General features: G+C 41.0%; 1 protein-coding gene across 1 annotated transcript in view; it reads right to left on the bottom strand.

The window, feature by feature from the left end:
- Window positions 1–27,951, bottom strand: part of LONP2 (lon peptidase 2, peroxisomal) — an 81,679-nt gene that overhangs the window by 4,635 nt on the left and 49,093 nt on the right. Inside the window, exon 12 of the mRNA XM_061138449.1 lies at window positions 10,185–10,327. Coding sequence (XP_060994432.1) covers window positions 10,185–10,327 — 143 coding nt within the window. The remainder of the gene's footprint in view (window positions 1–10,184; window positions 10,328–27,951) is intronic.

Raw genomic sequence — 27,951 nt, 5'->3', positions numbered from 1 at the left:
TTAGAGCCACACAGGCTTTCTGCCAAATCAAGAGGTTTGGCATTTATCAGAAACAGTTTTACCTTAAAGTATGTATGAATGACTTCGATGCTTAAGCACCACATGCCCTAATTTTCAAGGAACAAACACAATCGTTTTATTTACCTCAGTACTTTTATTAAGCTGCATATTTAAAAAACACTCCAGTGCCAAACTTCATTGCAGGCAATCATGAAATTGCTACCGTCTTTTTAAACACGCTGTTGAGAAGTGTTAGCTCCAGAGGCCAAGTGTGAAGGTATTTATTAAAACCCCTGGGTTGCACTTCTCTGCCACTCATCTTTGCTTTTTCCTTATCGCTGCAGAGATGCTGTTAAGTGCTGCTTCACAGTGTCCTGGATACTCTGTGCTCGGAGGCACCGTGCTGCCTCACTGCCTTGTCTTTTTATCCCCAGAAGCTCTCCATGTAAATCTGAACAAACCCAAGACATCGCAATCTATATTAGATCAACAAATCCGCTCAGTCCCTCACTAGTGTTGAGAATAAGCCCTCAATGCCATCTCAAACTGATCGTGTCACTCACCAGAGGTTACCACATCCAAGTTATGAAAACATATAAAAAGTAACAGTTGAAAAACAATCATGTTAACTTTTATTGCACATGCTGAGCCTCCAAATTTCTTTTCCTATAGAAGCTATGCATGTTAGAGGAACTGGGCACAATATATCACGCCAGCACTAATGCAAACATGAGATTTTTCCACTGAGAGGTAACCTTCTCTCTAAGGTACAGCAGAATCTATAGGATGAGTTTCCAGTTAAAGGGCTGGTTGGCGGATGCTCCCTCCTTTTCCAAGGGGCTTAGATGCCGAAAATCCTGATTTTAAATGGATGTGTGAAATCCTTTGAAGCTATTGGGCACTTTTTTTAATAGTGACCATAAAAGCCTATTTTTAAAGTTGGTTTTATGTTTACAATTTTAATTTTGTATTTAATGAGAAGTTAGACACTGGGAAGGCCAGGCTGCAGTGGTGGCTGAGCTGACGCTGTGCACCATGGACCTCACCTCGCACCTGCCCTGTTCTGTATCTATTCAAAGAGAAAGAAGCAAAAGAACAACGTGCAGAAGATCAGTACTGTTTACGGAAAACACAGAAACAACTATTTATAAGAGTTCACAAGGCTTGTTCCTGCTAATATAAAAGCAATGCTCTATACCTGAACGACACCTAGTGGGCGGGAACTTGCCAGGGGTTCCTGTTTTTACTGCCTGGCTCTTTTCCAGGGCTGAGTGACCCGAACCAGCCCTACACAATTATCCTCAATATACTTAATCCTGTGCTAATTTAACAGAAAAAGCCATACTGCACAACTGTTAGCTGTAACAAGAACAAATCCCACTTTTTAAAAATAGCTAAATCCTCAAAACTCATCTTGTCAAAATAATGTGCCCAAAGAATCAAGAGTAAGATTCATGCTGATTATCACGTTGCTTCAAGAAACCCAAGCCAGTTTCCAGCACTCTCCATTTACTGGGGAGTCATGCTGCTCTGGGTAGAAGTAACTGGTACACAGTTCACTGACAGGCAGGAGGGTAGATAAGTGCACTCGGCCAAACCAAAACCATCCAGGCTCATAATCACTTTATTCTAGCTTGATGGCAAGTGTTCTAAAATTAACCTGAAAATGGGACTAGTGACAAATCTGTGTAACTCAACAACATACAGGGGTGGGAGAACTGAGGGCAGGAGTTGCTATCAAACCGAGAATCTCGTGATCAGGCTAATAATAGCCATCTAAGACAAGTCAAGAATCCAGGGGCTTCCCTGGTGGTCCAGTGGTTAACAATCAGCCCTTCAATGCAGGGGACGCAGGTTCGATTCCTGGTCGGGGAACTAAGATCCCACATGCCGCAGCACCACTGGGCCCTCGCGCCTAAACTAGACAGAAGCCCACGCACCACCATGAAGAGTGCAACAGTTAAGACCCCATGAAGCCCAAACCATATATAGTATTATATATTGGAGGAAAAAAAAAAAAAAGAATCTGTAACTCAAGAACTTGGAGTCATACTCTTCAAAGTCATTTGTTCTGAAATAAACAATTCTCTAACTACCAAGCATCCATTTTCTATGTATTTTTCCCTCAGAAATAATGAGTACAAGTAAATATGAATTGAAAAGATGAGATATATGCTCTTTCTTGCTCCTGAATGCAGTTTCCCAGCCATCTTAAACTGTGTATAGAACAATTTATATTTTATAGAATTCCCTAACGAGATTCAACACAATAATTTCAAAATGGTATCTACTGGTGCTTTGCTACCAGTTTCTAACTCCACTACTGTTTTGTGGAATCATCAATTATATTAGGTAAGCCAGGCCTCAGCTTGATGCTTAGAACATTTTTCCCTCCAATGTCAAAGTGGAACACGAGTATCTCAAGTTCATTTGTCATTCAATTTCCCTTCAAACTGGTGCTTCAGTTTCCTTTATCTGTTAACTAAAGCTTGTTCAAAGAAACGGTCAGTTTCTTCTGTAACAATTCTATCAATCATGTATATATGCAAACTGAGGAGATGTTTAAAATATTTAATAAAGTTAATGATAGGGTATGTCTTATAAAGTATGGCTGCATTCCTAACACTTCAGTGATAGCAGTGTTTAAGCATTTGAGCATCTAATCACTGCCAATTTCACTCTGTTCTTTCCTCTTTATGAACTCAATAGTGATATTTATTGATATTTGACTGAAATAGTAAATACACGCAACTCTTTGTGACCCTTCCAAGCCTGGACCAACACCTGCAGTTTTAACACCTGGTTAGTTACTATTGCGGCCATTGGAGGGATGCAGTTTTTCCTTCGTCTGTCGGGGCTTTACTAGCATCTGGCGCCAGGCTCCATTACAGATCACAGGGATAGCAAGCCAAAACCTCAGGGCCGCGACAGACTACCTGCCTAACCACAAAGAATAAGGGGCCGCTAATCTCCCAGCACGGGGAGTGCAACAAGAGGATCGAGCCAGTGCTTGTCTACAGAGAGCCCTGCAGAGGCGAGGGCCCATGTCTGGGGAGCTGGGGCAGGTGTCTGCTGGGCAGAAAAAGGCCAGGATACCTTTTCACGGCAGAGAGGCCAGCATGTGCCAAGGACTCAAGACAGGATAATATCGTGGGCCTTCTCTCCAGACGAGCGGGGCGCCTTCCTAAACACGAAGCCTGCGCTGTCAGACGGCTGTGGCACGTGCGCAGGTTTGCCCCACGGTGATGGTTACAGCACACGCCGGTTTCTTTTATAGCTCAGACAGCATGCTTTATGCTGTCCCCACAGCAGCTCTCCATCTGCCAACTTCCGTAAAGCCTTTGGAGGAATATCTGATTTTTCTAGTTGCAGATGCGTTTCGGCAGCGTCTCGCTTGGAGGGGCCCTGGGGTCCGCCCTGGAAGCAGCGTGACACAGCGCTGTCTGGCCCGACACCAGTGCTGCCGAGAGCCAGCCGCTCTCAGACGCTTCCGGTGAGGAAGGCCTTTCCTTGGCACCGGTGACTGGTGGTGGGCCAGGCGACCGCAGCGTCGGTGCAGCCTTATGGGGCTGCGGGACATGGCAGGTCTGCGTCGGAGGGATGGAGGACGAACTTACTACCATGACTCTGGGCATTTCCTTGGTGTTTACACACCCTGGTTATTCCTAGCAGCGGACTGTGTCTGCCTGCAAGGGAAGCACATGGATGGGATCGCCTGGAATTCACCTGTGGATGCATTCTATTCAGGATGCTTTTTAAAATCGCCATGTCTAGTCTCTTCTTCCCTATTTTTGCTCCCTTCCCTGTTTTTTTCTAAGGGTAGTGACATCTGGATAAGGACTTTTCATACACCATGGAGGCTTTCATACTCATGAATGGAGTCACAAATGCTCAGATGACAGATTGTCAGGATTAGCAGACTGGACAAAACACACTCATGGCTTGGATGACCGGTTTTCTGAGGCTGAAAATCAAATGCATCCTGGAAACCCTAGAATTTATGTGTTCTTCTGACTGAGTCACCATATTTGCAGTCTGTGGGATTAAGACTGCGATCCTCAGAGGTATACAGGAACTCTTCATATGTTGGTATTTTTTTGGGGGAGGGGAGTATGAACTGCAGGATTGTATAATATTTACATAATGTATCTAATTTGTATGTATATCCAATATGCAGATATATACATAAATGTATGTGTGTGTGTGTGTGTGTGTGTGTGTGTGTGTGTGTGTGTGTGTATCTAATCATGTGGAAGCTTCTCTTGGCTTCACTAGGATAATGAAAGTAAGATTCTCATCTCACCCCAAAGAGGTTCACATAATCAATAAAAGTAATCATAACCAAGTTTACCATTATTAATAGCAATCTCATAACTGACTAGCTCAGTAAGATTCAACAGCTGGGCCCCTCCTAAATCCTCCGTATCTGGATCCAGGCCTGCCCTGAGGAGGTGATCTGAGAAGCATCTGCTTCACTCTCTCCTATTTTTAAAATCTCATAACACAGGGAGATCTTTTCTTTTTTTTTAAGTGGATTTAACTGATCTTGTTATTGCATATGAAAAAGTGACTAATGATACTGTTCCTAAATTTGAAATCTAGACGAAGTTTCTCATTTGTTCAGGAACTCCTTTTTCAACCTGCTGAGAGAATTCTAAAGGAATGTAACACAAGCAGAAGTGTGCCTTCCTGTCGTTCCTCTCCACTGTTAGTTTGCTAGGTCAGTAGCGTTTTTTGGTACTAACATATTTTTGCAGACTCATCTTCAATAAAAGTAAAGCACAGTAGCCATGAAATTAAAAGATGTTTGCTCCTTGGAAGAAAAGTTATGATCAACCTAGGCAACATATTAAAAAGCAGAGACATTACTTTGCCAACAAAGGTCCGTCTAGCCAAAGCTATGGTTTTTCCAGTAGTCATGTATGGATGTGAGAGTTGGACTATAAAGAAAGCTGAGCGCCGAAGAATTGATGCTTTTGAACTGTGGTGTTGGAGAAGACTCTTGAGAGTCCCTTGGACTGCAGGGAGATACAACCTGTCCATCCTAAAGGAGCTAAGTCCTGGGTGTTCACTGGAAGGACTGATGCTGAAGCTGAAACTCCAATACTTTCGCCACCTCATGCGAAGAGCTGACTCACTGGAAAAGACCCTGATGCTGGGAGGGATTGGGGGCAGGAGGAGACGGGGACGACAGAGGATGAGATGGCTGGATGGCATCACTGACTCAATGGATGTGAGTTTGAGTAAACTCTGGGAGTAGGTGATGGACAGGGAAGTCTGGTATGCTGCGATTCATGGGGTCGCAAAGAGTCAGACAAGACTGAGCCACTGAACTGAACTGAACTGAAAGCACAGTAAGGGATGGTCATGTTATTAAAGCAAATAATAACGAAGCTTATAATGAAAGTCACAGGGACTTTTAGTTTTGTGACTAGACATGGGTCTATGTGTTTTTAGGGTGCACGGTGGTTGCACAAACTAGTATTTGTTCATTTTTTTTAGCATGTACTAGGCACTATGGTGGGCTTCCCAGGTGGGACAGTGATAAAGAATCTGCCTGCCAATGCAGAAGATGCAGGAGACTCGGGTTCAATCCCTGGGTTGGGAAGATCCCCTGGAGAAGGAGATGGCAACCCACTTCAGTATTCTTGCCTGGGAAATCCCATGGACAGAGGAGCCTGATGGGCTAGAGTCCATGGGGTCACAAGGAGTCAAACATGACTGCACAAATGCATCCACACAGGTACTATGGGGGGTACTTTATAAACATTAACTCACCAGCTTCTGAAAACCTACACATAATTACTCCCTTGCATCAGATGACGCCAGCACAGTCCAGGGGGAGGGGTTCATCCCTGTGAGTGACAGGCCTCTTCCTCCTCCTGCTAAGTCCTGTTTATGGTGGCTGGCTTTCCCATCTTCACTCTCTGCTCACTTCCTTCCATATTCAAAACCACTCTTCTCCTTCCTGACCACCCTGAGTCCTGCTATCATCCTGGGTGTCTTCAGCAAGTACCTGAGACTCATGCAACCTGGCTTCTCTGTCTCTAAGCACCCCCTTGACCCCGCCAAACATACTCCTCAACCTAACCCAGTCACCCTTTTCCCAGTTCTGACTGCCAAGAGAAGCCATACAACCTCTGAAATCTGAATTCCACCACTACCTTCCCTGACCACTCACTTTCTTATCCTTCCAGCTCACTTGTATTCAAGACCACCAACTCTACCATCCTCATGTTATACACCAGCTCTGTCACAGCTTCACTGCTCTCCTTGGGCACTGAGACATGCCTTTGTTCCAGCGTTATCATCTCTTCCTTGGCCCTTTCTCCATCATCTGTCACACAAGGGATACTCATCACAGATACCTCCTCCCATAGCACTTTCCCAGAGACTCTGCTCCTACGGTACCACCTCTCTCTCCAGCAAACTCAGTCCAACTCTATGGGATTATTCTGATTAGCAAACAGGCTGCCATATGTAACCCCCTCCCTCTGACCTCCACTGTCCCTTCCAGCCACCTCACTTGTGTGCAGCCATCGCAGTCAAACGGCAGAAGGAATTCCCGGCAACCTCCTTCTACTTCCCACCGTCCAGACCCTCTTCACACACCCCATCCCTCCCTGTGAACCTGCTCCGTCAAGGTCGCCCACACCCTCCACGCGGTCAGATCCAGGACACAGACAGCAAACCCGCCCACACGTTCCCCCTTCCTCAGACAGTTCTCTCTTCAGTTTCCGTGGCAGCACCGCATCCGTGTCCTGCTCTTAGCTGGTGGCCTGCTCCTTCTGTTTCTCTCTGCTGTGAAGCCTCCTCTTCTCCTACGGGACCCTCACTGTCCAGGGCCTCTTCCCAGGCTCCCTGCTCTTCACGCCGTATCCTTTTCCCGGGACTTTAGAACTCCTCTATTTTCTAGCAACTCTATAATTTACACCTCCCAGTCCAACACAGAGCACCATAGTTGGTAAGAATTGAAACTCTGAGGTATAGCAGGTATGCCTTTATGTTACATTCCTGTACTTCAACCACTTCTTTCGCAGCAGAGAGAAAAGGGCAGGATCGACTTGGCTGCAGGGATTGCAGGCGAGTGGAAAGAATGCTGGATTTGAGTTGGCTGACTGGCTTCACTAACTGCACCTTCTGTGACTTTGCATGATTCATTTAAGGTTTTTCCTGTGTGTAAAATGGATGACCCCGAGCACAAAGAAAGCCCTTGTGGATAATAAAGAAATGTTCCATAAATCTTTATTTCATAGATGAAACATTGAGGCAGAGGGTGATAGTCATCAGACCACTAGAGGTAGAGAAAGAAACCCCCTGCACCAGCATAAATTCTCTCAGCTGTGGAAAGATGAACAAAATGTTCCAAGCTCCCAGACACCAGACCTTCTATTCTAAGATGCTATTTATAGATGGGAAAATGGCTACAGGATTCATGTTGGTAAAAGTGTTCATATGTAATAGCTCAGATGCTACAAGAAAAATAAAACCACTTTTGTAATGATATCAAACAGAGCTGTTATGCAGTGTTTATAAAATTTCTCTTTTCTGTCCTTTGGCTCTTTCTCCGCTAAAGCTCTAAGAATGTCAGCAATGCTTCCAAACCTAACAGGAGCAGATGTGGCTGGGAGAGAAGGGCCTATGCAACAGAAACAAGGATCCATCTTTTGTTTTTATTAACTGCTCTGGTGTAAATTCCCAAAGGATGACTGACACAGACTGTTCTGAAAGCCAAGAGCAAAAAGCCCTTTGGACGTGCGGGAGCAGAACCTGTCTCCATCGTCACTCACAAAATCACTGGGTTTACTTGGAACAGGAAACAGCTTTCTCAACCAAGATAAGTTTTGCTCCACTTCTTTCAACACTTCAAAATTTAAATCCACAGTATCTTAAGAATTCAAATAAGCAAAATAATGTTTCTGATTCTACTGTTCAGGACCACATTTACTGTCAAGAGTAAATGTGTTCTATTCTTGTAGCTGATCGCTTTGTAGAGGTTCATTAGCTAAATGATCAGCTCAGAGTTTTGTTTTTCTTTTTTCCATTTATTTTTATTCATTGGAGGCTAATTACTTTACAATATTGTAGTGGTTTTTCCCATACATTGACAGGAATCAGCCATGGATTTACATGTGTTCCCCATCCCGATCCCCCCTCCCGCCTCCCTCTCCATCCCATCCCTCTGGGTCTTCCCAGTGCACCAGGCCGGAGCACTTGTCTCATGCATTCAACCTGGGCTGGTGATCTGTTTCATCCTTGATAGTATACTTGTTTCAATGCTGTTCTCTCTGAACATCCCACCCTCGCCTTCTCCCACAGAGTCCAAAAGTCTGTTCTGTACCTCTGTGTCTCTTTTTCTGTTTTGCATATAGGGTTATCGTTACCATCTTTCTAAATTCCATATATATGTGTTAGTATGCTGTAATGTTCTTTATCTTTCTGGCTTACTTCACTCTGTATAAGGGGCTCCAGCTTCATCCATCTCATTAGGACTGGTTCAAATGAATTCTTTTTAACGGCTGAGTAATATTCCATGGTGTATATGTACCACAGCTTCCTTATCCATTCATCTGCTGATGGGCATCTAGGTTGCTTCCATGTCCTGGCTATTATAAACAGTGCTGCGATGAACATTGGGGTGTACATGTCTCTTTCAGATCTGGTTTCCTCAGTGTGTATGCCCAGGAGTGGGATTGCTGGGTCATATGGCAGTTCTATTTCCAGTTTTTTAAGGAATCTCCACACTGTTCTCCATAGTGGCTGTACTAGTTTGCATTCCCACCAACAGTATAAGAGGGTTCCCTTTTCTCCACACCCTCCCCAGCATTTATTCTTTGCAGACTTTTGGGTAGCAGCCATTCTGACTGGCATGTAATGGTACCTCATTGAGGTTTTGATTTGCATTTCTCTGATAATGAGTGATGTTGAGCATCTTTTCATGTGTTTGTTAGCCATCTGTACGTCTTCTTTGGAGAAATGTCTGTTTAGATCTTTGGCCCATTTTTTGATTGGGTCATTTATTTTTCCGGAATTGCCAGCTCAGAGTTTAAACAGATAAACAAGATGGCTTTGGGAACTATTTCCCCTCAGTTTTAAGATGTGAGGAAAATCATATTGACTGGTAGTGGTTTCAAATGCTGGATGGGAGACTGTCGTCTGCTTAACTTACCAGATATATTGTCTGAAATTTTTTTTTTCCTTTATACAGAAAAGGTGATGGGAAAGCTTCTGAAGAAAGATACTAATAAGTTCAGTAGTAACGTACATATTTTTCTAGTAACTGCTTCATGAAAGCTTATCTAAGCATCCTGTGAAATACATCACAATACCTCAGTAATCACAGCTTCAAATGCCTATTTCCACCCAGCTGCCTTGACTCAGTCCTGCTCCCAGGCCTTTATGGCTTGGTGTCCCGCTATGAGGGGTGGTTAGGGGAAAGAAGACAACACAGAGCTGGACTTGCAAGTGGGTTTAACCTGAAAGGAACTAGTAATAACGATGGAAGAACAGATCCTGAAAGATGTCATCTGGTCTGCACTAGAGCCAGGTTCATGTCTCTAGGTATTATGTACTAGGCTGTTTCCCTACTGCCTTCTGCCAAGCCTTTGATAGCACAGAGGAAGAATCCTTAATTAAGGCACATAAATAGGAATATAGAATTTCTAAGGAGGAAAGTCAGAGACACTGTTCTTAAAATGGAACTGAATGAAAAGAATAAAATCACACTGGGTTTCTAAAAGAACACCCACCAGGGTCTCTGGGGCTCTGCTAAAGCCATATGTATTATCACGTTGTGTTGTGCTAAGTCGCTTCGGTCATGTCTGACTCTTTGCAACCCCAAGGACTGTAGCCTGGCAGACTCCTCTGTCCATGGGATTCTCCAGGCAAGAATACTGGAGTGGGTTGCATGCCCTCCTCCAGGGGATCTTCCTGACTCAGGGACCAAACCCACATCTCTTAGGTCTCCTGCACTGCTAGGCAAGTTCTTTACCACTAGTGCCACCTGGGCAGCCCTATTATCACATTAAGTACCAACATTTAATACTCGAGAGAAAACAAGTTTCCAATCTGAAGACGAAATTCAGCTCAGCCTCACCAAATAGCCAAACCTATTTCTCCCCCAATCTATCAGGCAACCAACAGAGTAAACAGGTGGGTATCAATGAAGAAACAAGAATGCTCACCTCCATTTCATACATAGGGGGCCCGAGGATGTCTTTCAGAGCATGGAAGTCAATCAAAATTGGCATTTCAGGTGGGAGGGCCAAGTCGGTAGTGTCACTGACAGGGTCGGATTTTCCATCTTCTAAGATGTGTTCTTTGCAACCTAAGGGAGAAAAATTTACCCAAGAACACTCAGAGATGTGCAGGATGAAAATTCATTATCAGTAAACATCTAACAAGCTCGGTGGATTTCTAGTAGTTCAGTCACCTTTATACATGTATGAAGGCACAAAAATTCACCTTGCGTATCTGTGGAACACAACAGAAGAATTAGTCTTTCAAGAGCCCCTGAGGATGACACAGTGCATTGCTCCGTTCATTTACTTTTACTTGTTTGTCCTCATCTCCCCCTGTTAAAGACTAAGCCCCAGAAGAGCAGCAGCCTTGCCTGTCTTCTTTTCAACCATTATATTAAGCTGAGAGCAATGCCTGGTACTACTCAACGGATGGCCTTTAGAGGCCAGATACTCAAGGGTCAGAGGCATAGATCAACGTGTACAATTCTCTGTGAAATCAACACAATTTAAACTGTTCAAGTCCCTCTTCAGAGGAGTTCCATCAGGTGTCCCATTTCTATCGGGCAACGAGAACTTGGAAATGACAGAACCCATAGAAGCAATGCCTCTTGCGTAAACATACAGCTCAACTCTAAGGTTATTATTTTCCAATAAAAACAAACATAATTGTCAGTGCCTGGTAAGAGAACATGAAGCCTGGCTTGAAACCCCTATAATAATGGACCATTTCCTTTACCTGCCTAAGAGCCCTGGCTGCTGACATCTTGTCGAAGGACTGACTCATTGTGGTAGGGATTAGACATCGGGGAACGGGAGCCAGCTGCCCTAGCAGACCTTTCCTATTGGTTTTTGTAATTTCAATCTGAGTAAAGAAAAATGTTACTTACGTCTATAGCCAGAAACCGAAAATGAGAAGAGGTTTAAAAATGCAGGAAATATCTGGCTCTATTCAGCTTCATTCCCTGTTTTTCTTTTCCTTTAGTTCTGTCATAATTCTCCTACCTCTTGTTCTATCTCACAAAGGGTTTTAAAAATATTTTTCTTTTATTACTTTCTTTACCTACACCCTTCCTTCTGGAGATGATTACTATATATATTAACATACAATACATGATAATTGTAAAGTCACCTAAACATTGTATATGCATATATATTTATTCTAGTTTTGCTACGATCCTTCTATTCTGATACCTCATGAATTTAAAAGAATTGTTTTCCACTAACTCTTTTCACAAGTGATTACTGAATATGTTTAATAATATTAGACCTTAATTTTAGACTCCAATGACAACTGGACACACCCTGGAGTGTCCCCCAAGACCCCTGTGTCTTGAGGCCTTGTTCTGACGTCAGGGTGAAGGCCTCTCTTGGCTTACTCTCCTGCTGGACCCTACAGGGCTCCTCTTCAAGACTGAATCATGAGTGAAGACAGACAACAGCTCAGACTTTTTCCTACTTGCTGGCTACTTGACTTTATACAAAGAAAACTCTGTGACCACAAAGTGCAATGCACACACTGTATCCCAAGTGTGGGTCTTAACTTACAGATAATCTCACAGTCCTACTTCTGCAATGTCACTTGATCTTTGGCTCAATCACATTCTGAGAAGTCTTCCCTGATCTTTCCAACTTCTTACAGTGCTTACTTATCTGTTTCACAAAATCGAGCAATTTCTGGGTTACTCAGTGGCACGTGGGAGATTTTCTGCCTGCTGTTCTGTCTGCAGCAATGTCAATGATCAAGGGTGGGAAGGCACTTGAATCAACAGTTTAGCTACACACAGATCTCAGAGCGGAACAGAAAGCAGGTGTCAATGCTTAATTAAAATTAATGCACAGAAAAAAAAGCACTGCTGTCTAAGGTTACTGTACACTAAGAATGAAGGGCTCTGAAACTCTAGCTGATGCCTAGAAGAGGCTGCCAGCTTCTTTAGCCTGTTGTGTTTGTGTCGGACTTTCCTGAGATCTAATTACAGTTGCCAGCCTGGAATTCACTATCACAGGAGGAAGGAAAACTGGATGGGTGAAAGCCAATCCACATTTACGTAATCAATGCTTTGGGACATCCCATCGCTTTCTGAGTGGAGTAGTGAATTCGGTGCTTTGAGCACAGAGGGGGTGGGCGTGGGGAGAGCTACTTCTAATGCGACTAGACCTTACAATGCAAAGGTTGGCCATCCACTCCAGGTTCTAGGCACAGCAGCTGGGTGATGAAAAAGCAATAAACTTAGAACTAATCTGTGCTTTGAAATGTTCCATCATGGAACACAAGCCTAGAGAACTAAAGCTTCATGTCAAGGAAATTGTACCAGCTAATCAGAAAAGACAGGCTGGCACTGGATTTCAAGAACCATCTACTGCACCATTGTTGTGGTTGTTTAGTTGCTAAGTCATGTCTGACTCTTCGGTGACCCCATGGACTACTGCCCACCAGGCTCCTCTCTGTCCATGCAATTTTCCAGGCAAGAGTATTGGAGTGGGTTGCCATTTCCTCCTTCTTCAGATTCCTCCTCAGGAATCTTGCTGACCCAGGGATTGAACCCATGTCTCCTGCATTGGCAGGTGGATTCTTTACCACTCAGCCACCAGGGAAGCCCCTACTACACCTTGGGTAACACAGAGTGAGTAAGGAAATGGATTTTCACAGAGTGTACACTTTGATTCCTCATTAAACGTCATCTCATCAACCTGCCATTCCAGGAATGAGGCCCAGGTTAGAGCTGAACCCTGAGTCCTCGAATAAGCTTTCAGTACTCAACTCAAATGCCCTGTTCTCCCTTGTCAGAAGGGATCAGCACCAAGAGAAGACAGTGGCAGAGTCCTTGGGACTCATAAATGGCCTTGCCCCAGATCATAACATTCACGCCAGACGGACTTTCTAAGGCCCAGCAAACAACAACAATAGAACAAGGGCCCTGTCCCACAGATCCTTCCTGCTAGAACTGCACAGTTCACTTTCTTCTATGCCCTTATCCTGGGGTAAAACAGTGGTTCTTAAAAAATGGGTAACAGTCACATGAAAAACATTATTTCACCAAGAAGCTTTTTAAAAAATAATATTTATTTTTATTTATTTGTTTGGCTGCACTGGGTCTTAGTTGCAGTGAGGCATGTGGGATCTAGTTCCCTGACCAGGGATTGAACCCAGGTCCCCAGCACTGCGGTCTTAGCCATTGGACCACCAGGGAAGCCCAAGAAGTTTAAATTATAGAAGCCAGGTTACATTTTCTGGTTACCAAATTAGAGTAACCAATAAAGTTTAAGAAATGGCAAAGATCAACATTAAAGAGAATGGAGAGATCTTCTCAAATACTATTGCTTATGGAAATATAAATTGATTCAATCTTTCTGGAAGGCCATTTGTCAATATATTGAAAGTTTCCTAAATATTCATAATCTCACACCCAGTGATTCTATTTCTCAGGAACCTATCTTTAACTTTAAACAAATGCTTAGATAACAAATCTACTCACTGTAGCACTATTTTTAACAGCAAAAATTAGATCCAATATAAAGACGCAACATTAGGAGCATGATTAAATAAACTGTGGTACAGCCGTGGATCTAATGAAATACTATACAGTCACTAAAACTGCTTTCTAAGTGTTCTTTTTTGATAATTTTTTTCCCTATGTGTTTTTAAGTGATGCAAGAAAAGCCTTTTGAAACATCATCAAATGGAGGAAAGAGAGGGGTAAAATTTCTCATGCCATGAATTTTACTAATATAAATGTCTATGAGAATAAGGTTATTTAATTCAAAATGTTAATACAAGCTGTTCCCTGAGTTACGAGGTTAAGATTACATGATGAGATAGTCAATAAATAAAAGTCTCCAATCTTGGCTCTGTCTTCCTAGTTGGCCTTGAAAAAAGCTACTTTACCTCTCCATATCTGGTTTTCCAATCAGTAAAACCATAACAATTATAGTAACCCTTAGAGAGTTGCTGGGAGAATTTGATAATGCTAAAAGCCTTACTTATGCATAAATGAAAAACTGAATTATATAGAGCAGTATTTAACACAGACTTCTAAGACCCACATGTCTTACTCCATAGCCCATTTCACTGGAAGAAAGCAAAATGCTTTCTGCACCCCAACCCCACCCAGGGCCCCACAGACAGGGCTTTGACCACACATGACGGTAGGGGATAACATAAATTATTTTTTCTATTTTATTCAAGAAAATAGAAAAAGATACCAAGACTCAAGACTCTGCCCCATGTTTCTCATCAGTATTATCAGCCCGTCCTGAGTCTAATTCAGGATACAGCCGGGGTGGTCAGGGCATAACCGAGGGGCTGAATGGCATGAAGGTGACAGATAAGCAGAGGCTGAACCTGCAAGGTAGCTGCTCTGCTAGCAAATGTGGACCTTGGTACAGCAAGGGTGAAACTCGATGTCACCACAGCTACTACCGAAGGATATTCTATAGCTGAGAACTTCTGGGGCGGGAGAGGTGGGGGGCGGGGGGGGGGGGGGTGTCAGCCTTCCAAAGCAGCTGTCACCAGGACACGAACACGTGATATTTCCCAATCACTTTTCCTGTCAGAGGAACATGATTTACATAAACAAGCCCTAGAGCCAAAGAATCACTGTGGGAAGGAGGGACAAAGGAAGGTCCTAAGAGAAGAGGCAGACAGGAAGAAGAACAGAGAGGTGTGGTACCTCAGGAAAATCCAGTGGCTTTCTTGTTTATTTAAAAAAAAGTTTCTCACCTTTTGAACAAATCTTGCAGCAAATGGTGTTTCTGAGCAAGTGATCCGACCAAGTGAAAGTAGCAGAGGCCAGGATCAGGTACCAACACCAACAGGTACTCCCCAGAACGTGGCAGAAACAAAAACCCACCCTACCACACACAGCCCCAGGTTATCTACAGTCATCTTTACTCAAGACAGAACCTTGCAGGTATCACTTATTATTCTCTATATTCTGCTTAACTTGAAGCATATGCTACACTCTCCAGCTCACTCTCATGAGTTCAGAAGCTACATTTTGTGGTAAAGACATAAAACGAACCCCTTCTTCTAGATTATGAAAGAAGAAGTATTCATTTCCATGAATAAAGTTGTTGGTTTTTTTTTAACTCCTTTGGGGTAGTGATGGAGGAGAGGATGGAGTGTACAATACTGTTGACTGCAACCAGCAATCGAGTAACAGGGCTAACTCGAACACAGAGGGTTAATTCTCCAAAGGAACAAATGCTACCTGTTCCTGTCATACTAACACGATGTCCCCAAGAACGTCCCGATCTCATTCTGAGGCTTAGCAGAATTCAGGAAGTGTCAGGAAATTCAAATACAGAATGGAACCACGAGCCATTAAAATTTAAGAACTAGGCAAAAAGTAAAAAGTCTGGTCCAATCCTTCATTTTATACTCAAGGAAACTGATGGAAGATTGAGCAAATCTCCTGACGTCCACAGTAAATCACAGACAGCCTTGGGATTCTGGATGTCCGGTCAAGGGCACATGTTGTTCTACCTGAAGTCTGGTTTAGGAAAGCTGCCTGTAGTTCAGGAGTTCCTTGACAAGCAGCCTGGTGGCAAATTTGGAGGTTAGATGATTTTTTCCTGACTGAAAATAATCAACTCATCTGCCATCACATACACATTCCCTTCTATGACTGTTGTCAGAAAAAACCGCGAAAGACTTGGAAAAGAGCAAAACATAGATTACTGGGCGAGTTGTCCAGTGTGTGCCGCCAGGCTGTGTCTTGGTGCCCTTCGGCTATTCTCCTGGAAGCTGTAGGAAACTAACAGTAACAAAGACGATTCCTGTCCATAGAAATGAAAAAGGATTTTGTCCTCTCCCTTTCTCAAGAAGCCGGTTTTGCAAATTAATTTCAGCATTCCTGATCACCTATATAGATGTCTATGTTTTGAATTCTCCATGGAACCAGACCTTACTAAGATCAACCTTACTGGTTCTCTCATTAATAAATGAGTTCATTCAAATCTTTAACACGTGTTCATTTTATATCTGTATAACAGTGATGATTTTGCCATTAAAAATTGTTATCCTTTAATACTGAACAAAAACAAATGTTTCTAAAAAATGACAGATTCCCCCAGGAGTCAACCCTTAAGCTGAAATGTTTAGATTTAAAAACTTTAGGGCCTCAGACAGATACACCAAATTGCTTTAGATACAAAAACATGAACTTCCTATTCTGGGTATTCCTGATTTTGGGTAGATCCTCAGAAACATCCAGGAGAGAGGCACAACTGATCCTCTTTATTTCCAAGAGGGCTTGGAGTCAGACAGCTTGGATTTGTGGTCCATTTCTTTGGGAAATTTCCTTTTTCTGGGGGGTAACTTTATTATGATAATACATATGTAACATATATGTTGATCATTTTAGCCACTTGAACTGTACGATTTGGTGGCATTAAATATATTCACAATGTTGTTGCAACCTTCACCACTATCTATACCTGAAACTTTATCATCTGTATGTAAACTCTGAACCCATTAAATTGCAACTTCCCATTCTTTCACTCCCACATCCAACTGGCAACCTCTATGCTACTTTTCTGTCTCAATGAATTTGCCTATCCTAGCAACTGCATATTAAGTGGACTTATATAATATTTGTCCTTCCGGGTCTGGTTTGTTTTACTTAAGCATAATGTTTTCTAAGTCCAGTCATGTTGTGTAATATATATCAAAATTTTCCTTCTCATGGCTGAATAACATTCCATTATATGCAGACACCACATTTTGTTTATCTACTCATCGGCTGATGGGTGTTTTCATTTTTTGGCTATAGTGAATAATGCTGCCATGAACACTGCTATCATCCCCGCTTTGAACTCTTTTGGATATAAACCTAAAAGTGGAATTGTTTGGTTACAAGGTAGTTCCGTGTTTAACTTCCTGAAGAACGGATAGGCTATTTTCCACAGCAGCTGCACCACTTTATATTCCCATTAGCACTGCACAAGCGTTCAATTTCTTCACAACCCCACCGATGTGCAGCTTTTTATTTTCCATTTTATTTTATCACAGCCATCACACTGGATATGAAGTAATGACTCACTGTAGCTTTCATTTGTATTTATCTAATGACTAACAATGGTAGGTATCTTTCCATGTGCTTACAGGCCATTTGCCCATCTTCTCTGGAAAAAGTGTCTATTCAAGTCCTTTCACTATTTTTGAACTGGGTAGTTTTTTGTTGGTTGAGTTGTAGGAGTTCTTTATACATTCTGAATATCAATCTCTTATCAGTCACATGATTTGCAAATATTTCTTCCCATTCTATAGCTTTTCCCCCTTACTTTCTTATGTCTTTTAATGCACTAAAGTTTTAAATTTTGATGAAGCTTATTTGTTTACCTTTGTTACCTGTGCTTTTGGTATCATATCCATGAAGTCACTGCCAAATCTAATGTCATGAAGATTTTCCCCATTGTTTATTCTGGGTGCTTAATAATTTTAGCTCTTAAGTTTAGGTTATTGATCAATTTTTAGTCAACTTTTATATATATTATAAGGTAAAGGTCCAAATTCATCCTTTTGCATGTGAATATTCAGTATTCCCAGCAACAGTTTGCTGAAAACACTTTGCTTTCCCCACTGATCTAGGCATCCTTATTAAAAATCAACTGACCCCATATGTGAACCTTTCTTTCTGTTCTATTTGTCCCAATGGCTTATACATGTCTGTCTGTATGCCAGTACCACACCACCTAATTACTGTAGCTTTGTAGGAAGTTCAAAGTCAGGACACGTGAGTCCTCCATTTTGTTCTTCTTTTTTAAAGATTGTTTTGGCTTTTTGGGGCCCACTGAAATTTCACATGAATTTGAAGACTGGCTTTTCCATTTTTCTGAGAAAGGATGTTGAAGTTTTGGAAGAGACTGCAATGAATCTATAGATCTCAACAATGTTAAGTCTTCCTATTCATGAACACAGGATATCCTTCCATTTACTTGGTTCTTAAAATCTTTCTTTCCATCAATGTTTTGTAGTTTCTAGCATACAAGTCTCTTGCCTCCTTGGTGAGATTTATTCTTTAGTATTTAAGTTTTTTAGATGTTATTGTAAATGGAACTGCCTTTTAAATTTCATTTTCAGATTGTTAATTTCCCTAAGCCCTTAAAGCTCCATTTCCTCATCTGAAAAGAGAGAAATGGTACGTACACTTCAGATAGTTGTTACAGGGATAATGGATACAGGATATAAAGGAATAATGAAATCATAGTATAGCTTCTAAGGTTAGGCTTGGAGCTGTTCAGCCTAAATTAAAATCTGACATTTACTAGCTGTGAACCTTGGGGAGTTTATTTAATCTTCTGTGCCTTAGTCTTCTCATCTGTAAAATGGGCCTAAAAATAATATCTCTCTTATAGGATCATTAGAGGATTAAATGAGTAAATACATGTAAAGTGCTTAGGAAGGAGTCTAGCAAACAGCAGGAACTTTATAAGTGACAACTAGCCTTCTTGCCTGAAGTATCACAGAGCCTTCTACTTTGGTTTCTCTTCCTAGTTTCCTATTATCCATTTTATTCACTCTTTGGAAATGAATCTTTCAAATCACTATTCTAATTACATTATTTCCAGACTTAAACATCTTTCCTAGGTTTTCATTACAAATTAAGCAAATTAACTTCCAAGAGTTGCATTCAGATCTACCACCATATACTGTCAAATTACCTTTCTAATCAAAGCTCCCACTGGAATGCCTTTTAAACCGAAAGAGAACATAACCACCATCCATAACTCGACTAACATTTAAGGAACACAAACCAGGGTAAGAAACTTCACCCTAGATCCCCTATTTGCAAAATGTCAGACTACAGGAACTCTAACCTTACCACACCAATTCATCACAAGTGCTTCATACAAAACAGGTATTCAATTATGGTTTGTTGAATTAAGTTGAATTTGCCTACTACATTCTTTTTTTGAAAATGTTATTGGAGTACAGTTGATTTACAATGTTGTGTTAGTTTTAGGTGTATAGTATAGTGACTGCCTATTGCATTCTTAAATCTCAGTAACATGTATGGACAAATGACAAATCACCAAAACACTTAATCATTACTTGATTTGCCAAGAAATTACCAGATTTTTAATGCTGACTTTGTCAAGTAAATATGAAGATTTTTAATAAATGAAAATTAAGGCTGTAACAAAATTATTACTGAATGAGTAAAATTTTTTCTTGAAAGTTTTGAATCCAATCACACTGGGCTCCTGAATCCTGAAGCAGGGGCCAAGTGAAACTTACAGACTGGCTCAACTGTATTCGTGTGCAGAGTGTAGGATGTGTGCTACCAGGCGTATTAACAGGAAGCTTGGCAGAGAGGTCGTGCATGAACCAATGAATGGGAATACTGTTTACATTTCAACTCCTTAGCATACATGGGAATGTAAACATGGATCCAGACCCCATTTAGCTATAAAGGAAAAGATTTGTATGGCTGTAGTTATAAAACTACTCAAAAAAAAAACAAAAAAAAAACTGAGTAGTCTACTTTAAAAATTGAGATGTGATGCTGAGATTACAAGTGGCTTTGTTATTTCTTGCAAGACAGTAGAAGTATGTGCCTCAAAGCTAAACTGACCATAGATAAAAAAGCATCTGAGAGCCTTCTCTTAGGAAGGCAGAAAGGGGAGAACAAAACCTCTAAAAAGAATTCAGAAAAACCTGAATATCTTCAACTATATAATTTGTCTGTCAGTTTCAGGTTAATCTTTTCCAGAAAACCATCTTCCCAGCGAGAGGAAGTGTACTGAATGCAACTGAGATTCAAGTTACTGACCCTGACTGCCAAGGCATTTGTGCCTGCATATTTTCAATCTGTTTTTCTTTCTTTTTTTTTTAAAAAGGAACTAGTCATAACGGAGAAATCTGTGGATCAAATGCCCAGAAAAACCTTCATGTTAGCAATAAAATCTTTCAAGCCCTTTCTGCCAATACTTTCTTCATTATTTTGGGGATCTACTAAACATTTCTGTGTAATAACTGTTGAGGCAAAGATGGACATTATGATTGTGAACCATTTCTCATCTATTCATGAAAAGAAGAACATCAAAAAAGGTATCTGGAAAACTTTTCCCCCTATCTATTTCAATGAATTTTGAGATGTAAATAAATGACTATTTTGTCTCAATTTTCTAAAACCAAATTTTAGAAGCTACAATATTTATAATAAATCAAATGAAGCTTTCAATCATCAATTCAATGCCTCTACAGCACTTTAAAAACCAGCATTTATCCCACATCTAAATATTATTTGCTTATATCTACCTCCCCCAATGGACTACCTGTTACAAGTTCTCTTCCATCTCCTGCCCAGAATCCAACCTAGAACCCTGCATATCGTAAGTGTTCAGTGACTGTTAGTTGACTCACTGAATAAATCAGTGTTACACAATGGTCCAAAACATACGACCCTAACTTTGTACCAGACAAGAGAGCTTGTATCCCGTCTCCCAGGGTTTTTTTTTTTTTTTTTTGCATTAATAGATCTCATTTCCTTTGTCAGAGATTCAGAAAATAATCTTGGGGAACTACCTGGATTAGCAGTTAAGAAGCAGAGACCATCTGTAGCTTTTTTTAAAGTAGGTATTATTTTACTACCTTGTAACTTAAGGCTGGTTTTGATAATATATGTCCATGCCATCCAAAAGCCATTGCATCTTCCTACATGATTCATTAAGTGGAACAATGACTTTTTTTTTTTTGACAATATTTGATGTTCCTGTTTCCAAATACAGTTTAAATAACAAACATTTGTCTCCTATCATACGTAAGTAGGGTTTTTCCTTTATTACAGCTTCCTGACAGTCTACATAGTCAAACAAATCTCTCTTAAACCAGGCCAGTACTGAAGAAGGAACAATCAGTGAATCAGCATAAACATCAGAACAGAATATAGACTATCTTCATGAGACAGGAGTACATTCCTACATGACATTTTCATCTCAACATTAGAATACCACTTGGTTTTGGGTGTTTGGACACAACATGCTGCCTAATATCCCTACAAATGTGAAGGATTTAGCATAGAAAGTCTTAATCTCTAAATTTAATTCGATCTTGGTTTGCAAAATCCAGTTAGCTGTAATAGAACCCTACAAACTCCCAAGGCTTCAGAACCATCAGCAAGCCAGGCAGGTGCCCTTGGACTGACACTCTCTCTTAAATCCATATTCCTTAACAGTTAACCTGAGCTGTTTCTTTGACTATTAAAACACTTCATTTGTCCTGAGTCACTAATACAATCAAAGGAAAGATAAGCATGAACAGATGAAGAAAGACTTTAAAATACTAAAAATGCAAAAATGAACCAAAACTTTTTGGCCCTATCTGTGCAACCTGGGTCTTTAATAAGAAACTAGCTCAAGTTTGATGGATGGATAGTCAACAGTACAAACTTAAATGTTGGCTTAGAAAAACCCTTCTGATAATAAACTGTCTTAGACTGTAATGACTATTGAACCGCTACAGCTTTTTAAGACAGTAAATTCTGTAAGGATGAGCAGAAATTCTCAAAGCTGTGCTGCTTAAAAATTAGGAAAATGTAGACCAATTTAAGTTCAGCCCCCATAGCAACACTGAAACTGTGGCCTGTCACACTCTGTTCAAAGACCTCTTAACATCAGATGGAGGCATTTCTTCAGAAACTGCAAATCGGACTTCTGAGTATTATTTTAACAATCTAAAATAAACAGCTCAAGCATCTGGTCTGTGGTTTTGGGTTCAGAGGCAAGCACACAAATTACTCTCTCTTTTTTGTTCTAACACTAGCCAGAAAGGAAGATACAGGATTTAGGTTAAAATGTTTGAGGATTTTTATACGTCACTGGAACCAAGTAATAAGAAACGACTCAATTACCCTCACTTCATTAAAAACAGCTAGCAAAGTTTTTATGTGCTAAAACAAAACAAACAGGAACAGTATCAATAAAACCCATCCACATTAAAAGCTGACTAACTAAAGATTGTTTCAGTTGTTACTAAAGAATCATTCATTTGCTTGTGGGTCTCATTAAGTTTTTCTCCCCTCAAGGTCTACCCAATTGTGCTTAATTGTTTTTGCCGCACACAATTTCCACTCTCTATTAACAACCCAAACCACAGGTTTTCTTTAAAACTCTAAACAAACTATTTTCATCTTCAGGAATGGGGGTTGTATTATCAGAAATGAAATGTATAATAACTTTATTTAAAATAAGTTAGAAAGAAAGTCTGTGAGAGCCAGCTTTCAAGACGGTCCCCAACGACCCCACCCCGTGGAGTGCCATCCCTCACGGTACAAGGAGTGGTCGGTGTGACCAACGGAATGTGGCAGAGTGAGGATCACAAAAGCCTGCAGCTTCTGTCGTGAGCTCTCTCACTAAGACAGCACAGTTCTCTCACTAAGGGAAGCCAACAGCCATGTCCTAAGCTTAGCAAGAGGCCGAAGTGGCAAGAAGCTGAACACCTGGCCATCAGTCAGCAAGGAACCCAGGCTGTCACATGATACTGTGATTTTAAGAAGTATTTCTCATCTTGATCTGCCCACCACCATGGCTCACAAGCCCCAAAGCCTTTAGAATGTCCTAAGTATTGACAGTGATAAAGGTATCTTTTGTTATGTGAATGAGGTGACTTCCAGGAATTAGGACAGTGCTGGTGGCCAGATTAGAGGGATGGAACTTTCTTTCCCACTCCCTGATTTCTGGGGAGGGGGACAGGGCTTGAGGTTGAAGAAGTCACCACTGGCCAATGACCTAGTTAATCACAACTAAGCAATGAAGCCTCCATAAAACCCCAAAGCAGAGCTCTTCGGTCCATTTTTGGAGAGCTTCCCTGTGCCCGTCTGCTGGGCCACAGGCTCCGTGAGGACAGAGGCTCTTTTGTTCTGGCCCTGGCCCCATGTAGTTGATTCGTACTCTTTAATATCCTTTCATAATAAACCGGTAATCTACCAGGTCAAAGGGGTCTCCTGAGTTTGCTGAGCCGTTCCAGTAAATTAATCAAGGCGGAGGAGGGGGTTGTGGGAACCTCCAGCTTGAGCCAGTTGGTGAGAAGTCCAGGTAATACCCTGGGCATGTGATTTGTCTCTGAGTGAAGGGCAGTCTAGTGAGGCTGAGCCCTTTGTCTGGAGCAGAACGCTGTTTCCAGGTAGGTGGCATCAGAACTGAGTTGGATTCGTGGACCCACTGGTGTCCCCGAACTGCTCGTCAGTGTGGGGAAGCATCCACACACACACTGGAACCGGGTCTTGGAGCCCTTTTCAGCTCACAGCCACGTCAGTGAGCCTGGAGGTAGGTCCACCCCGAGCTGAACCCCCAGCTGGCTACTGCTTGATGACAACCTCACAACCGGTCTCAAGCCACAACTAGCCAGCTAAACTGCTCCTGGGTGCCAGACCCACAGATACAGCGAGATGACTTTTTTTGCTAACTTCTGGGGCACTAAGGACAAGTGCTTTACCAAGTTTTGGAGTAATCTGTCACACAGCATTGAACGACGTAAAAATCCAAAAGATAAAGGGGCAGATCCCATTTGGACAGAAGACTGTTCCAAGAAGTCAAAGACAAAAGAACTTGGTGAAGTTACACAAAGCTCAGAAGTTACTTCCTGAAGACATTATTATACATAGTGTTTTCATAAATAAAAGAAACCCATGACATTAGACAAGCGAATGGATATGCTTCAGATTTGGAGATGACAAGTAGTAGGGGGAAAAGAGCTGAAAAAGAATCAAAAGCACTTGTTTCTCCTGCAGGAACAGCTTCCTGTTTTGGTTACAAAGGAGCCACGCTTAAAATAACCACTGTGAAGTATGCTGAGGGCTTGAGAATCAATGCCAGGAAGCCACAACAAAGCGCTGAAAGCAGCTCGACAGAAGAGGATTCCTTCAGAGGAAAGGACCCAAGAAAGGCTAAGGGAAAAGCTACCCTAGCAGATGAGTGGGATGTGCGGTGAGGAAGGCCCGGCGGAATGACGCTCTCCCCGGGCATCGCCCCCGCCCCCGCCGGCCCCGGCACGGCTGCAGCCAGGGGGACCCCTCGCCCTCAGCCAGCACGCTCCTGCCGACGGCTGAGAGTGCGGACACCTAGGAGAATTAAAGCTAAAGAAGGCAGAGAACAGTGCCGTAAACTCTGAATATTTTATTATGACGCATTTTTAAATGTGAAGTCGCCTAGAAAGGTTAATAAAAAATTAAGGATATTGTTATCTGCCTGCTTCCACTATATTCCACTGATTTCACTGTCCTACATATGGCAAACGTATCAGAGAACCAATACATGTCGAAATGCAACTCAGTCAAACTGTGATCCAGACTGAACTAGAGAAACTGTCCTAGAGTTAGATCTGTGGTCTAGCCAGCCCGATGTTTTGTGGTCAGCAAGGGGCCCAGGGCATCTATCAAGAGGGGGTAGGCATGTTTTCACTGACATTAAATCCTATTGCTTGTGACTCATACCACCCAACCACTTAACCCTTTTTCCAAACTACAGCTTCTGTTTTCCTATGGGCTGGGAAGTAGATGGCTAAGCTTACAAAGATGTGTCTGTTAACAGTTAAACAGGCAAGCCTTAGTGTTTACTGGGGGATTTTGTGAAGGGACTTACAAATTCAATCACAGTCAAATTAGCTTACTGAGAATCCTACTCAACTGAGATTTTACAGCCATCAATCAAGTGGCCCAAATGTACGAAACAAAAGCTAAAGAGACTGGCAATTCTTCACAGGCTTTTTTTTCTGATTCCTTTGTCTATCACCACTATTTCTATTCAGTGTTCTCCTAGAGGTCCCTGCTAGTTCATCAGGAAAGAAGTGAAATAAAAGCTATAATGATTATAAAAGAAAAAGTAAAAACTGACATCATTTGCATTTGTGATAGCTGATGGTGTATGTAGGGCTTCCCTGGTGGCTCAGATGGTAAAGAATCTGCCTGCATTGCGGGATACCTGGGTTCGATCCCGGAGTTGGGAAGGTCCCCTGGAGGAGGGCATGGCAACCCACTCCGGTATCCTTGCCTGGAGAATCCCCATGGACAGAGGAGCCTGGTGGGCTACGGTCTATGGGGTTGCAAAGAGTCGGACACGACTGAGTGAAAATTCAAAAAAATCAGTGTTTCAATTTGGCAATTCTGCCAGATACAAGTCAATATAGTATTCTCACAGAGTAGCAACCAAAAGAATTAGAAAATTAAAAATATTTACAATAATACACACACATAACACATACATACAGGATTAGCTAGGAATATATCTAAAGAAAAAATATGCAAAAGCTCACCACTACAACTATTAAAACACTACATTTATTAAGACTTAAATAAATGAAGCTAATCATGAACTAGAAGACTTGCTAATATCAAATTATCCGTTCTCCCCAAACTGATTTATAGATGCAATAACAATCAAAATATCAGAAGGTATTATTTAGCCTCCAATTAAAATAAATACATTTTTTAAAAGGTGTTATTTATTTGGTGATTTACTGGTACAGAGTCACCAAGCTGATCTAAAATTAATACAGATATTTGATGAACCTACATACAATAGCCAAAGCAATCCTGAAGAAAAACAAAGCTGGAGGATTTACACTACTAGGCATCAAGACCAACCGAGATATAGTCATTATTGAAATCAAGTATGATGCTAACACTGCAAATTTCATCCCAGGCCCAAACTACCCCTCTACTTACCACAAGTCAGCTAGTTTAATTCATTTTTCCTTTAAGTGTTTATCTGAGATCTCCATAACATAATCACATACATACTGCCTGAAGTGACATTTTTAAGGTTTACCCATAACAACATCTAACACACCTCATGTTAAATCTGTTCATTTCATCTGTCTTTGTTTTCATCTAATCAGTTTTTCAGATGACTTCTATGAGAACAGTTAAGAACTAACATCTCGAGGCACATTAAGTTTAATGTAGCTTCTCCAATAAATCCCACATTTTCCAAAAATAATTTAGAATGCTCCATATCCTGAGAAACTTCATAAGCATTAGTTATAACCTGAATCCTTGGCTGGAGATAATTTTTCAGGAAGAAAATCTTACTAGGTATTAAATGAACATATATGGTAAAAGAGTATTTGAACAAATCGACCTAAGCTAACTCTTTACAGAGAAACCTCCAAACTGCAAAACTGAATACACAGGGTATCTGTGTCCTAGGCTAAAAGGCAGGCAAAAGTAGAATAAAACTGTAACCATGAACTTTTATCTTTCGATCCAACTAGTATCGCAGAAAGGAAAAGAGCAATTTAGAATACACTAATAACATACAAAAAAACATAGGCAGTGCTGCTTTCATGAAATAATTCCCATACTTTATAGGTAAGTGACTGACACCATAAATATTCCTCCACTGACACAATCGATTAGGAATCTCACTTGCCTTTTAAATTTTGTTATTTGTTCTGTTTGACTGCCAGTTAAGACCTCACAAATACAAAGACAACTGTTCACAGACCAGTATTTCTGGGCCTACTCCAGAAAGTTTGTTCGATATGCTGGAGGTTTCTGCCTGTTTTTAAAGCTTGTGGCCTGAAATTACTTTTCTTCCTGGCAGTAACTCTAAGACCAGCAATATTTTTAACATTAAAAATAACTCCCTCACTGAATTACTCGAAATTTCTAAAACAACTTTATACTCTAATTTTATATAAAACAATTTTATACTCTAATTTTAAAATAATTCAATTTCTTAATGAGAAACTTTCAGTTACTAAGCTAGCTCCATTTGAACTTTGTGGCATGAAAACCTGAAAGATATTTTTTTACAGAAAATTTTCTTTTGGCTTGGTTGAGGTCATAAACATCAATTCAGAACATCTTATAATTATTTTACTAAAATCTGGAGAAGAGTCACTTACAGGTAACTCCACGGTATCTTAACAACCTAAGACCCAGCTTGGAGTCCCGTATCTCCTAATAAGAAATACAATCAAAATCATCATCTCAAGAGACAAGTCCTTATCCTAATTATTCAGTCAGACACGACTGAGCAACTTTCACTTTCACACTATGGGTGTCCTTGGTAGTATCTTAACCCAGATCTACTTAACTATGTATCATTTAGGATTTGTACTGTCAGTGAATCATTGATTAAAAAAAAAAATAACCAAATAAATGTTACCAGGAAACACTGTATGTTCTTATATGGTACACAAGCAGTTTGAGTAAGTTCTTGAATATTTCTAGGTTATCTTTAAAAAGCTAATATGATCACAGACATTATTAGAAATATGCTAAAAATATAATAAGCATTGTGTAACTATGAAAAGCTTCTTTAAACATCAAGTCCCCGTTGTTGTACCACAGAAACCAACACAACGTGTAAAGCAAGTATCCTCCAATTAAAAATAAATTTAAAAAATTAATACATACCTCTGAATGTATTATTATAAGTTCCAAAAGAAACCATCAAAATCCTAAACACAATTTTCAAATTGTGTCAAGTAGATAAACTCACTTAACTCTCTGCCTTTCTATTATATCACAGACAAGAATAAAAGGACATTGGCTCAGGTGCTGGAAGCCACAGCAAAAGAGAATGCTCTAAGAATTAAAAAGGGAAACTCATGAGGATTTCAGCGTTACATCCAGAAAGGGAAAAAAGAGAAAACTATCTCAGTTCTTCACTGTCACTGTCAGCTGCACCTGCAATGCCATTCTTGATAGGCTATCAATCATCTAAAGTACTTTTCCAAAATTCAGATTTCTGAGAATCTTCTGAA

The sequence above is a fragment of the Dama dama genome, chromosome 4 (genome assembly GCF_033118175.1).
Source record: "Dama dama isolate Ldn47 chromosome 4, ASM3311817v1, whole genome shotgun sequence".
In the NCBI taxonomy this organism is placed as follows: Eukaryota; Metazoa; Chordata; class Mammalia; order Artiodactyla; family Cervidae; genus Dama; species Dama dama.
The sequence above is the reverse complement of the archived record's forward strand: the minus strand, read 5'-3'. Positions and strand labels throughout refer to the sequence as shown.